The following is a 13,193-nucleotide window of genomic DNA, read 5'->3' as shown; positions in this document are numbered from 1 at the left end:
AAGTACTACCTTTCCTTTCTTTTTTTGAAATATTTCAAGATAAGTATCTAACTTTCCACCTTGAGACATTCTAAATTTCAACATTCCCCAGTTGTTCTTAGATTTTGAAAATCTATGTAAATCAACAAAGAAAATGGTTAGAAAAAAATACAATTGTAAGAATTTTTTTCTTTAATTTTTTCATTACAATTGTAAGAACTCACACGCTCCACACTTGTCAAGAAAAAAAAGTTTCCAATCTTTCCTTTAGCACAAAGGATAAAAAGTGGACAAAAGAGATGATATAAGGGTTGAAAGATGCATCCATCTCCTGGGAAGGAAATGCATCTTTCAACCTTTTTGTTTTTCGTTGCTCGAATGGAATGAAAAGAAAAGAGACAGACATCCTCTATTGTTTGATAAAAAGAAGAAAAAGTATTTTACCGTTACAATCCCAATGATATGAACTACTCCCTAGTGCATAACTTAAAATCCAAATGTATTTTTAATGAAAGTAGTTAAGGCATTTAACATTTGACACCATAGTTAACCTTTCCTTTCATCCACCTCTTGAAAGGAGGTCTAGATGGATACCTAATCCACTCCTTTCCTTTTCACTTGCTCTCCCTTGTACCAAACCGAGGATTAGACTTTGTAGGGCTTGACTGCAAGTGAACCAAGTAACATTTTGTGACAGAGTAAAATAGGTCTAGTGGATGAGTTGGGATTTGAAGTTAGTGGGTAATTAAGTGTGTGAGTATTGTCCCACATCGGAAGAAAGAGACTGATATAAGAAGCGGTTGTTAGTATAAGTAGGAGACGATTGGATTGAGCTAGAGCATGATCCTTCAGGCAGAGCACGGGATGTGATGAGTGGTCAATGCTCGCTATGATGCGAGTGGGGTGTCCAGCCCACGCCTGGTTACGACAATATGGGCACCCTCACTTATACCGATCTGATCCCTATCCTGAAGAAAAAAACATTTTTAAAACAGTTTCAATTTTCATTTTATAAATTTTCACAAAATAACATCTGCTAAAAATTGTTCTTATAAATTTTCCCAAAATAATATCTGCTGAAAATTTTACTGTTGTTGAGTCGGAAGATTCACAATCCAACTTCTCTGCTGTAACGACGAGTCGGTTGGTGAGTTGGATGATTCACGATCGGATTTGGACATTTAAATCATTAGACTTCTCTGCTGGATTTGGGCCTAACATTTAGATTATGGGACATTTAAATCATTAATTGAACTAATTATATATGAAGAGAGGGGCCTCCAAAGGCTATACATACTAAGCTTGAAATCAGAAGGCAAACATCAAACTAATTAGAGAAACCAAAGCAACTCTAGCACTGAATTTCTTCTTCACAGAAACCCCTCTATCAAAAGGAGTTTTGTTCCTCAAGCCTTGTTGGTTATTAGTCCCAAAAGGCTGCTTGTTAGAGACAAGTGGTTGGTTAAAGCCCGGGAAATGCCGGTTGCAAGAAGAAAATGGCTTATTAGAACTCGAGAATGGCTGGTTTTGGCTCTCACTCTGTTGTGTATAACCCACCTCTTGGTTGCCCAAAGATTGTTTTTCAATTGCAGGAGCAATTCCAGGAGTCCCCAAATAGCCACAATTTTGATTCACTGAAGGAGTATTGCTCGTCTTCCATACCAGCTTGCCATCTTTGTCCCTTATTTCCATGTCACCACCATCAAGCAAGTCCAACGTCTGCAAATGCTCGTCATCAGCACCTGTATCCCAAGCCGAATGACTCCCTTCGAATAACTCAAGGCCTGCATCCGAGAAGACTAGTGTGCAAGTGTCAGCATTGCTCACTGAGGTGCATTCGGATTCCCAAACACTTTGGCCTGATTGTTGAACTTGAATGTAACAGAAGTCGTTTCCAAAACCGCCTCCGCCAATTGAGTTCTCTGTTCTGACAAGAAAAGCAGCGTACTTTGCTGATGGTGAAGTGAGGAATTGCTGGGAAGAGCCATATGTTGGCATGGTTTCATGACTTGGCGGGAGGCTTGCTAGGACTTGCTGCTTCGACGTTCTTTCTATGGTTCCGGCTAGAGATGACGCACATCCAGGAAGGAGAAAGAAAGAGAAGGAGGTGAGAACAGAAAGGATGACAAAAGCTCTGTGGGCATTGAAGATCTCCATAATGGTTTCAATGCACAGTAGGTGTCAGTTCACATATATATATATATATATATATCAAGTGTGCATGATATAGTTAAGGGAGTTGGCGCAACTGTTTTTCAATTGAAGTAGGAGTTGAAAAAGTTGTGTATCAAGTCTGAAAAATTGAAGAAAGCATAACTTGGCATAAGATTATTTGCTGTTTTTATAATACATCGACAACCTACTTGATCCATTCTGAAATCAATACTAGTTCCAAACAAGATTTCAAGTACTTTTGAAGAGAAAGGAATAGGGTTTGCCCACCAAATAGTTTTAGACATTATCACAACTGTCACGACTAGACCGTATAGAGTCTGTTCGGAGCGTCTACACAGTTAGAAGGACTAGACCGTATATAGTCTGTTCGGAGCGTCTACACAGTTAGAAGGCATCCACACGAGTGCCAACAACCCCTCCCCACTGGTGATGTGGAACATTACACTAGGGATTATATGCAAACATTATTAGCACGGGAGCTCGTGTTTCTCGATTTTAAGATTGCTCCATCAGATCAGTAATTTCCGACTTGCAGAACATCACAGGCATTCATATCTTTCAAAAACAGGCCATTCCAATGTGAGACTAGTAAAATTACCTTCTCTTTTCCTTTGGCTCCGAAAGAGGAGTACAACAAAATTTCAATATAATTATTATCCATATGATGCAACATATATCATCATACATAAGTTTATATACAAGATAATGGTAATAAGGAGACAGATATATAAAATTAATTAAATAACTTAAACAAAAACACATTGGATGGGACTGATCAAGAAGGATCACAAAATGCTGCATCCAACCCATCCAGAACATCCAAAACACTAGACTTCGGCCGCTCCAACTGCCGTCGCGGAGAGCACCCAGTGCTCCTGCTCATGGCCCAAACTTTGGTCCCTATCTGCTTGGCCTTGGAAAATTCCTGACTTTTGCTTATTCCAGGAACCAACCTTCTCCTACTCATCACCTCTTCCAACAAATTTCTATCTTCTGGAGAAATTTGGACCCTCTGGCCTTGGAAGGAATCGCTGAAGGATGGGAGTCGCTGCACCCCAGATTGCAGAAACAGTCCCTTGTGGGTTGGGGATCTCAAAGGGATTCTGAATCCATTATCTCTCTGCCTTATGAGACTCATCAGACGGTGAAGCCATGTCACCAGCTCAAGTATGTATAGGTCTGTCTTCTGCTTCTGTGCATGATAGAGCGTCTGGAGACGAATCAAGTTATTTTGTGTGGTAGTCTTCTTGCTAAACTCAGTACTGCCAGCAGACAAACAAACACATTCAAACTTTTGAAATGTTCACAAAAATAAAAATAAAAAAACTCAGAACCAACAAAAAGGCCATACTGACCCAGTGTTTGCCCACTCTCCAACCCATCCAAAACCTTGATGTGCTCTGTTTCCAATTGCCACAAAAAGTAAAAAATAAATAGGAGCAAAACGATGTAAATGCAAGAGCAGAGGTTTACAAGAGAAAATTACAGTCAGTTACAAGCTTTAGCTGTTAAAAACTGCTTAGTTACAAAGAATTACAGCAAGCATGGGGAAAAGAGCATGTAAAAAATTCACCAAACACATTGGCTCAACATACTTGGTAGTGTTTGTAGCTACCGGGATGAGCCATTGGAGAGTCTTCTCCATTTCAGCTTTAACTTGAGGAATTGTGAGCTGCATATTAACACGATGCGAGGTAAGTTCAAATAATATTGCATCTATACACTTCTGGATGAGAAAGGATTTTATTTGGGGGAAAAACAAAAGTACAAGAATTATACTCAAGTTACATAAAGCAAAAGATGATAAAAGCAATTGAAATGGTTGAATAATGTCCATTGAAGCCAGCATTATAGGAACCACACTATTTCAGAGTGAACATACCTCTTCCTTAGCATCAATTGTTTGCAGTTGGGAACGAAATGCTGTCTTAACACTGTTTGGCAATCCATGATATAATGTGTCCCTCACATTAGGAGGAAGTGAGGTAGGCCGAGATGCCTAAAATCATAACGATAAAAAATTAAGAAATGAAACAAATTAAGTTGCACATAATACCAAAAAGCAAAAGTAAGATTTAAACTTACAATGTTGTCTATTTGATTGATTATGTTAGCATAGTGCAATGCAAGACCAGCTACACCTAGTCTTTCGGGTTTGTTAGCAGGCTCTTTTTCAACCAATACCAAACCTGCCAAGAATTGACAGCACAATGAATGGTGAAGAAAAAAAATATATATATATATGAAACACTTTTCACACCCAACAATGACAACAAATAAATAACAATATTTGTGTATATTTTTTATCCGAAGCCCTAAATAGTTTATCATAGGCAGGACTAATGCATCACATAATGGTTCAGTAGAATTTATCCTATTTTGGCAGTACTGTCTGGGTTATAAATGGCCTACGATAACCAATCCTTCCTACAAAGAGAAGGGCAAAAAAAAGGCATGATAGCTGAATACTGCAACAGAAACTTTTAAATTTCAGATTTAGAGTAAACTCCACATCTGGTCCTTATTACAAAGGTAGCACTAGTTTGTCATAGAATAAGGCTCAATGAAAATGAATTCATTCCTAAAATATCATCCACAATATGCAACGGAAGAATTAGTGGAGGTACCTCTTTGAAAAATATTCATTTCAAACATATCAAAAAAAGTAATTATTTCTAGGAAATCAAGTACAACTAATGGATCCGCACGCGCGGGGGCGGGGGTTGGGGGGGAGAAAAAAAGAGCGTACAACTAATGGAATATGTTACAGTAAGACCCCTTAATTCGAAAAATAATTATGCTCGAGCAGAACAACTGTGTGACCAGCATTAAGTTCTCTAAATATCAGTACAGTTCTAATTTACATTTTCTTAAAATGTCTTGTGCTAATGCAATGCAAATAGATGACAAGACAGGCTTAGAGCTCGTAATGATTCCATCAGACACCCAAAAAAGAGGCAGGTAACAGCACAGGAATTTAAGCAAGTTTCAAGTAAACATTCCAGAAAGTATATCACAGCAAAGAGAAAAAGAAGTGATGACAATCATGTGGCAATTAACGGTTAGTATATCTATGCTATGTTGCTCATACCACTGTCTCCAAATGCTTCCAAGATCTCTTGATGTATGAAAGTTACAATATCAACAAGTTTCTCCACAACCTGCAAAAAAAAAAATGTTTAAAAGAAATGTTGATTGCTAACACCAAGTTGATAGACAAACATTCTACTTTGCTCCGGAAGACATTAAGGAATAGCACAAACGACATAACCTCCTATAGAGTCCATGGAAATCCAAAATATTTATGTTCACAACCATTTACACCATAAAAAGCAGTGGCATATCAATTCCAGGGGCAGAAAATTTATTTACCAACTGACAGAGTACTATAACTAATAAAATGATTCAAGAAGAAATTAGAGTAACAACTGGATAATGCATTCCTTCAGGAAGAAAAAGAATATTTCTTTTTCATTTCACCAATTGATAAGAAAAGAAAAAAGTGGTTAATTACAATTATGTACCTCCTCCAAACTTTTAGCCCATAGAGATTTCTTTTTCAAGCTCCTCACAAGTTTTCTTTGATGTTTCAGCTCACTTTGCAATATCATAACACTCTCTCCTACAATTACAAAGAAAGAAAGTTAATTGAAAGATCTTACTGATGATACCAGATATTAGAAAAGTGAAAACAATAAACAGCAAAGATCCACATAAAATGGTCATATATAATGTGCTTCCTTTTGTCGGATAATAGAAGCAAATGGATAACTAAAGTGAACAGTAATTGTAAATGCAAAAACAGAAGTCTTGTAAAGCATGCCAACAGATGGAAGGTATACAGCAAATGACAAACCACTAAGGCACTACAAATGATAAACAACACAAGAAAATATATGTTTCCCCTCTCATTAAGAAACACCCTTCAATATAATCAAACAAAAACAAATCATATTAAGCCACCATCAGTCATTGTACGTGGTAGATACAACAATTTTAATTTTTAGAATATTACACAGCTAAGGATCATACGCCTTTGATTTTTTAAATATATATATATAGATCCATGAGTTTGATCCAAGTTATTGATACTAACAGGATTTCACGAAGAAGAAGAAGAAGAAAATTGTTATAAAAAAATAAAAAATAAAAAAATTGTTATATGCACCAAAATTGTTATTCTGTGCGAGTATCAAAACTTTATCCGCTAAGGATGAGCCACTAGTGAGAATATTATTTTCATAAAACCAATATAACTAAATATGTGAATTTTAAATGATAAGTTCATATTCTTTTTAAGTTACAACCCCTTCTGCCAAAAGAATAGTCATATCAAGCACCTCTTCCATCACAAACTTGTTGAATTTCCACGTCAACTTACTGACACCAACACTCAGCAAATGCAGACACCTAATTCTAGTTCACATCCTGTTATTCCTAAAAGTCAGCAATCAAAAAGAAAGGAGTTAAGCAATCGGACACAAAAACCAAAAAACTACTACTGCTGCTACTACTTTTAGAAAAACAGGAGGGGATTAAAGAAATAGCTATGCTTAAAAGAGATAATGGACTGGCACACAACTACAGAATGTGAAATATCCGAAGTACCAAAAAAAAAAAAAGTGTGCTACAAAAAGTGATTGACAAATTTAATCATAAATTAACACCATAGAAGGGCAAAATATCATCCTAGAAACACAAATGAGTAGCTTCAGATAATTACTTCCTAAAAATACAATATATGGATAAAATGTATCTGCAATTCAAGGATTTGTTTCCTTTACAAAGGAGAGAGAGCGGTTTTTAGTAAGATTTTTTCCCCCTGGTTTTTAGTAAGTTTAGACTCCTTCAGTAAAAAAAAATCCCCATTTGGCTCAAAAACACAACAAGAAGAAAGTGTCCCTTCATTGCAGTTTGGGTGCGTTGGATCTACAATCTCTATCCATATAAAAAAAATTAAGCTTTCGACACATTTGCTAGAATGAGCACTCATAAAAATAATATATTGACTAAAGTGAACAGGGAAACCATCTTATGATGACAAGATAGAGAAGCCTCAAGAAAACCTAGCCTCCTTTCCAAACAAGGATCAAAAGCACACGAATAGAAATACCAGTAAAGAGAAAAACAAATTTTACCATAATGTACTCATTCAAAGATCAAAGCTTTCATGAAAGCTGACAACTGCAGGACTCGTAGGAAATATTTAAAAGCAATCACTTGAAAACAAGTAAATACAAATCATATATTTTAACTTTTGAACTATTGATGGGTATGGTGTTTCCTTAGTTTTTGCCCTGTCTTTAATACATCAGGCAATCATACAACTCTACAAATGAAAACAAGATAATATTGACAAAATCCCACCGCCTAACATTGCTATCTATTTTAAATCTAAGAACACTTCAATGAGGAAAGTATAGTTTGTGGCTACCTCTTCGAGGGAGATGTAAGGACTCCACTTCCTCAAGCTTCCGTCGATAATCTTGTTCGAATCTGTCCAGTGCATTCAACTCGTGATACAATTCCTACACATGCAGAAGGAGTTAGCCTCCTAAGATAGTTTATAATAATTAAAACCAAAGCTTTTTAAGATCCACAAAACAAGATCTGACCTTATTCTAGTATATAAAATGTGTCTTCCATATTTTTAAAAAATATTTAAAATAAATAAAAAAAGAAAGAAAGAAAATGTATATTTCACTTTTTTTATAGATCACAGAAAAATTATATAAAAGACTGAAAGGATCATACACTGGAGAAAATTTTCTAGAATTTATTTAATATCATTTTTTAAATGTTCAAGAATACTTCGAAATGCAAAAGGATGAACCAATACGAGTGTGACTTGCGAGATCCAACTAGAAGTGCACATTTGAACCGCTGAACCATAGAACCAATCCAATCTGTGCTGTTTGATTCAATTCCACAAGGGTTTCAGTTTAGTACTGGTTTCAAACATTAGGGAATAGTTGGGACAGATTCAATTCATGGACCGGACCAAAAAACCATCCGAACCGCCAATCATATGCATATTTACATTCTATTGGTTTTGTATACATTTTACAATGTCCCCACCCAACACCATATTACACGCGCGCGCGCGTTATGAAAGGTAACCCTGAATCCACCAATCAATCAAATGATATTCTCACAGTTGATACCCACTGTCGCTACCAACCACAATGCTCATGATCCTCACTGTCGCCTCCATTCTCCTCTCTCCTTCCCCTGCCCACCACCCCCCCGGGCGGGTATTTTCGAGTGAGTTACATCTCTCTCTCTCATGCATGCTAGTGGGGCAAGCTTCTTCCATCTTCTTCAATATTTCACCAGACTCACCCAGAATATAGCATTGTCAGATTTCGGCTTCCTCTGGTTTCAATATCTGGTGGAAAATTTTTTGTGTTTTGACTCTATTTTGAATATAACTGATTTCAGCTTCCTCAGATTTCATGTATTCTCATCACCCAGAATAAATTAATATACCAGTTTTTTCGGATTTCACTGATTTGATTCTACGTTTTGTTCTCTCGTGGTTTCTCATTGATATAATGAATGTATTATCAAACAAAATCCAAGGGAATTTTTCTTCGTCTTCATACTTTTGTGGAATGCTATATTGTTATTCATGCAGACCAATTCTTACAGAGCTTTAAAGCCCAAACCGCCAAACTGAACTGATCCAAACCATTACTATGCGGTTTGGTTTGGTTCAATTTCAATCTTCACGAAACTATTGGGATCAGATTGGTTCCAATTTTTAATCCAATCTAACTCAAACTGTGTGCTACCCTAGAGACAACACAATATTTATTGAATATGAGAAAGCATTCCACATACGTTACAGAGTAGACTGCAAACCATACATACTAATAACCGTTATCAAATAATGAGGAACCACTAAGAACCACCTCAGAACCTAGTACATGCCCATACACAACAAACACTGTCACCGTTGCATGTTGAAGACAAATGGCAACATGATAATTGATGTTACTGAAAGCATTCATAATGGAAGAATGGCAATTGCAAGGCAATACACATCTATAATAAAATCATGCAGTATGTTGCCCAGCAGACAAGGCGAAGAGTAAAAGTGTAAAATATCAATCTGATGACTTGCAGCATCCGAGTATCCAAGTGCTCAAACAAAGTAAGCACATCCGTGGAAGTAATTCTATAAATCTAAAGCTCCAATACATACAATAAGGAACTTACAGATGTATGCTGAGCCAGAGTACTCAATTCTTGCATTGTCATTTCTGCCTCTTCTCTTAGTTGTTTAAGGGTTGCATGGTCTGAATCCAACCTGACAAATTACATCATTTCAAGAAATGTATAGCCAACTTTAGAATACATCAGCAGCTTGGCTGGTAAAAAACTGACTTATAAAGCATGTGGCTTACTTTTCAAAGAATCGACCAAGGTGGTGCCATTGCGGGTCTTTACATAGATCACCAAACCTAACTACTTCCCGGGAGAAAATATGAAATTCCTCCCTACAAATACAGTAAAATATCATGATATAAAAGACATAAATGCTGCTAATAAATCCCAGAGCATGAAGCAAATAAGATATAGCTCTAAGCAAGGATAAAATATTCTGTGTAACAAGCGGAGAACCTTTTGTCAGCAGCAGCAATACTTAGCAACTCTTTCATGTCTGTAGAAACTAATTGTTGTACTCCTTCTGAAGGTAAAATCTCCTTTTTCAGGAACTGTACGTTTTCTTCAGAGAGAGATTGCAACAAATTTGAGCCTTTGGCGATTGTATTAGCAATTTCAAATGCTAATATGGATATTTTGTTCCCTCTAGAGGCCATGCCAGATACAAATCCACTGTTGGAATTCAAATTTGACATGCTGCTTCCAAGTGTGTCTAGAACTTCAACTGCCCTCTCTAGGCCCACAATTCCAGCTCTTCCCAGCAATGAGGTCTTTTGGGGCACCTATAAAAGAAAAATACATCATGTAAACCACAACGCAACAATAAGTTTCATTTTAACACTATATCCACACAACAGATTTCATAATAAAGACAAATATATTCAGCAGGTTATAAGATAAGTGGACAGAGAACGGAAAGTAATGATGCTGAGTATCAGATGCCAGGAATGGTAAATGATCTTGGTGAACTGCTTTATTTCTGTTTTCAAGGAGTTGAACAATAAAAATAGACGAAAAGCACTAGGGGCCAAAGACTTATCCCAACATATACATTTGCCAAACAATATTCAATCAATCTTTCTGAGGGCAGATCTTGGCACAACGGTAAGGTTGCCCCATTATGGAGGTCACGGTTTGAACCCCTCCCTATGGGGAGGTAAGGTGACGTAGGCCCTGAAATGGGGGGAGCCTCGCGCACTGGACCAGCCCTTATTCAAGCAATCTTTGTCCAAGGCATGGGAACACAGTGACATTTGAAGTACATTTAGTGCAGGCAATTTTAGCTTGAAATCTTTGTTCTTTTGTAGTGTCTTGAGTTGTTGGCAACACAATTCATTGTTGACAAAGAAAATAGAACAGATTTTTCTTCGTTATAGATCACGCTTAATCATTGTCTATACAGCGCGAAGTGCCACATACTAGCTGATTATCGCATTTGCCTGACAACAAAATTACAGGTGAATTTATGCTCAATGCAGATGTTCGTGCTCCTAATAATGTAGCCAAGAGCCACCCATTGCAACTTTGTCACTGAGCAGCTTGTAGGACTCTCCCAAATATGAGTAGAATTCACATCCTTCTTCTATGTGAGAGGAAATCACCCATTTTCAAACTTAAGAGGAAGGAAGTGTCGGCAGTGTACCAATGCATATGCTCAAATTATTCAGCCAAGGAGGAGAAACCGTGCCTCCCCATTCTCAAATTTCTTTTGGATTTCATTGAGGCCTCCAACTGTTGACCAATGGAATGGAGGAAGCTTTTAGCACACATAATCACTTATAAATATCACATGTATTCCTGTGCAAGAGGAACACGAACTGGGATTGAAATCAGAGAGAGCCTCGTGCATCAAGTTTGGCAAAGTATATAAAGCCACTAAACTGTATCCCATTTCCCAGTGAGAGGGAACTCAAACTAAGATTGAAATCAGAGACAGCCCCCTGGAACAAGCTTGATAAAGTGTGTAACTCCATTAAACCGTCTTCCGTTCAAAGCCCTCCACTCGGAGCAAAAATGATCAAAATCCACATATCAGACAGCAGATCTGCATCCTACCGGGATTATCTTCCAAGATGCAACACATTAGACAGACTACCGTGGCTTCACAATATCCTTCTACTTTTTTCTCTTCCTGTTCTATCCCCTCTTTTCTTTTCTTTTCTTTTATTTTTATTTTATGCAGATCAAAATCCCGCTATCTAATTCTAGGAAAACAAATCTCTTGCAATAGCGCATATAAATTTGTTCCTTGTAAAGCAGACAATTTCACCTTCTCTGGTTCGCAACCTTTAGTCGGTACAAAACAGAACTTAAATCCACTCTTTCACATAATCCTCCCTCTCCGTCTGGTTCTTTTCATAACAAAAGAAACCACCATTTTGCTCTCGTGATCTGCAAAGCTAGTAACAACAAGAAACAACAAACATTCATCTGAAATCAAAATTAGGAAGATCAATGTGTTTCTTTTTCTCCTCCCTGATCTCTTGCAATCAAGTTCATATTTGCTTATGCTCATTACTTACAAAAAATCACAATTATAATCACTTCATACAAGTAATATATATAGAAAGAGATAAGAAGGTACCTTGGTAATCCCTGTCCTAACGGGTGTTGATGGCTTCAATTCACGGGAAATGCAGAATCCAAGCTCGCCAGAATCATAAGGACTCCGATGCGCCTCGAAAACGTCCATGTCAGGATACGAATAAGGTTCCTCCTTTTTCTTACCGAAGCTCTTCACCGACTTGAGCTTCCCCGAAAATCCAGAATTCTTCTCTGCATGCTCTACCGACCTATGCTTCACCGTCCCACCAGAACACACCCCTCCCATTGTGCTTCCAACAATTCTACTTCGAACACTGTCCAAATTTACACCTGCCAAAAAATTCAAAAAAAGGAATCCAATTCACACAAATGAACAAGAAAACAGAACTGCGAATCTACTTCTAGCCGAGCTGTTCTGATTTTTATTTCTATAATCCTCCATTTTCCTGGTAACCAAACATAGAACAAAAACAAACCCTAGGTAACAGAAACAAGCACAATTCTCCGATCAGAATCTAATCGTGTCAATTAACAGAGAAAATAGATTTCTGATTTCATAGCTCAGTGAAAAAAAATTAAATTGTGAAATGAGATTTAGAAAAACCTGAGTACATACAGTGAAAGCGATGATGAATGTTAGAATGATTGTAGAAAAAAGGAAAAGAAAAGAAAAATTAATAAGATTTGATTTGGTTTGGTTGAATGGGAGTAATAAGTACCGCGTTATTGAGCATCGCAAATCTCGTGGGTATCGGATTGACTGAATTGAATTGGAACGAGGTGGGTATGTGGCAAGTGCCAACCAAACAGATGACACGGGATGAGGAGAGAGAGGGGGAGCAGAATTGCTTGACTGTTTTGATTTTTTACTCTCTCTCTCTACTTTCTCTCTCTAGATTTTGTGCACAAAAGTCGCCTCGTCTGAATGTGATTTGCTTTGCGGGAGAAGTGAAAGTCCCCTCCGCCCGCCGTCTGAGTCTAGGTGTCCGACGTCACTGTCAGTCATCGAATGACCAGTTTACCATAATTGCCCTTTGTTGTTCAACTTAATTAGGTTGTCCTAAAGAAAAATCTAACGTTGACCGATAGTAGGATATCCTTGTCTTAGGCTTCCTAATTCCTACTCTTCTCTGTTTGTCTTTTTCCTCCCTCGTCTACTGAGTTCTCTCCCTTTTTTCATTTGTGGACTTCTCCCTGCTCCCTAAGCTAAATCAGACACAGTAAGAGCTAGAGGGGAATCGGGATTGAGATCGAAATCCCAATCAAAATAAAAAACGGACCAAGTACAAGAATGGGAGCGTAAAAGTAACATAATTAAATATATC

At 37.4% G+C, this 13,193-nt stretch overlaps 2 protein-coding genes and 1 non-coding gene across 5 annotated transcripts; 1 reads left to right on the top strand and 2 right to left on the bottom strand.

Moving 5' to 3' along the window:
• Positions 1-840: 840 nt before the first annotated feature.
• On the top strand, positions 841-943 carry LOC132280628 (small nucleolar RNA Z279/snoR105/snoR108). The gene has a single exon (XR_009471635.1). It is a non-coding gene; the product is annotated as a small nucleolar RNA Z279/snoR105/snoR108 (small nucleolar RNA).
• Positions 944-1,287: 344 nt separating this feature from the next.
• LOC132277857 (uncharacterized) lies at positions 1,288-2,136 on the bottom strand. The gene has a single exon (XM_059779698.1). The coding sequence runs from the start codon at positions 2,134-2,136 to the stop codon at positions 1,288-1,290; it is 849 nt and encodes a 282-aa protein (XP_059635681.1).
• A 574-nt stretch (positions 2,137-2,710) lies between these two features.
• On the bottom strand, positions 2,711-12,813 carry LOC132276345 (protein PSK SIMULATOR 2-like). 3 transcript variants are annotated; one of them, XM_059777736.1, is made up of 13 exons: positions 12,485-12,813; positions 11,909-12,198; positions 9,781-10,106; positions 9,564-9,656; positions 9,376-9,466; positions 7,589-7,682; positions 5,679-5,776; positions 5,246-5,315; positions 4,240-4,343; positions 4,037-4,153; positions 3,750-3,826; positions 3,510-3,554; positions 2,711-3,416 (listed from the first exon to the last, which is right to left on the bottom strand). In XM_059777736.1, exons 2-13 carry the CDS (start codon positions 12,152-12,154, stop codon positions 2,930-2,932), a joined length of 1,848 nt encoding a protein of 615 aa, XP_059633719.1. In that variant the 5' UTR covers positions 12,155-12,198; positions 12,485-12,813; the 3' UTR covers positions 2,711-2,929. The 3 variants fall into 3 exon arrangements, with proteins under 3 accessions (XP_059633719.1, XP_059633718.1, XP_059633717.1); XM_059777735.1 differs by having other exon boundaries at positions 12,588-12,813; XM_059777734.1 differs by having other exon boundaries at positions 12,473-12,559.
• Between the last annotated feature and the right edge of the window lie 380 nt (positions 12,814-13,193).

The sequence above is a fragment of the Cornus florida genome, unplaced genomic scaffold, assembly GCF_030987335.1.
Source record: "Cornus florida cultivar Cherokee Brave unplaced genomic scaffold, ASM3098733v1 CherokeeBrave_3.0.0_Hap2_Chr10, whole genome shotgun sequence".
NCBI classification, from domain to species: Eukaryota; Viridiplantae; Streptophyta; class Magnoliopsida; order Cornales; family Cornaceae; genus Cornus; species Cornus florida.
This window is presented reverse-complemented; position numbering and strand designations above follow the sequence as displayed.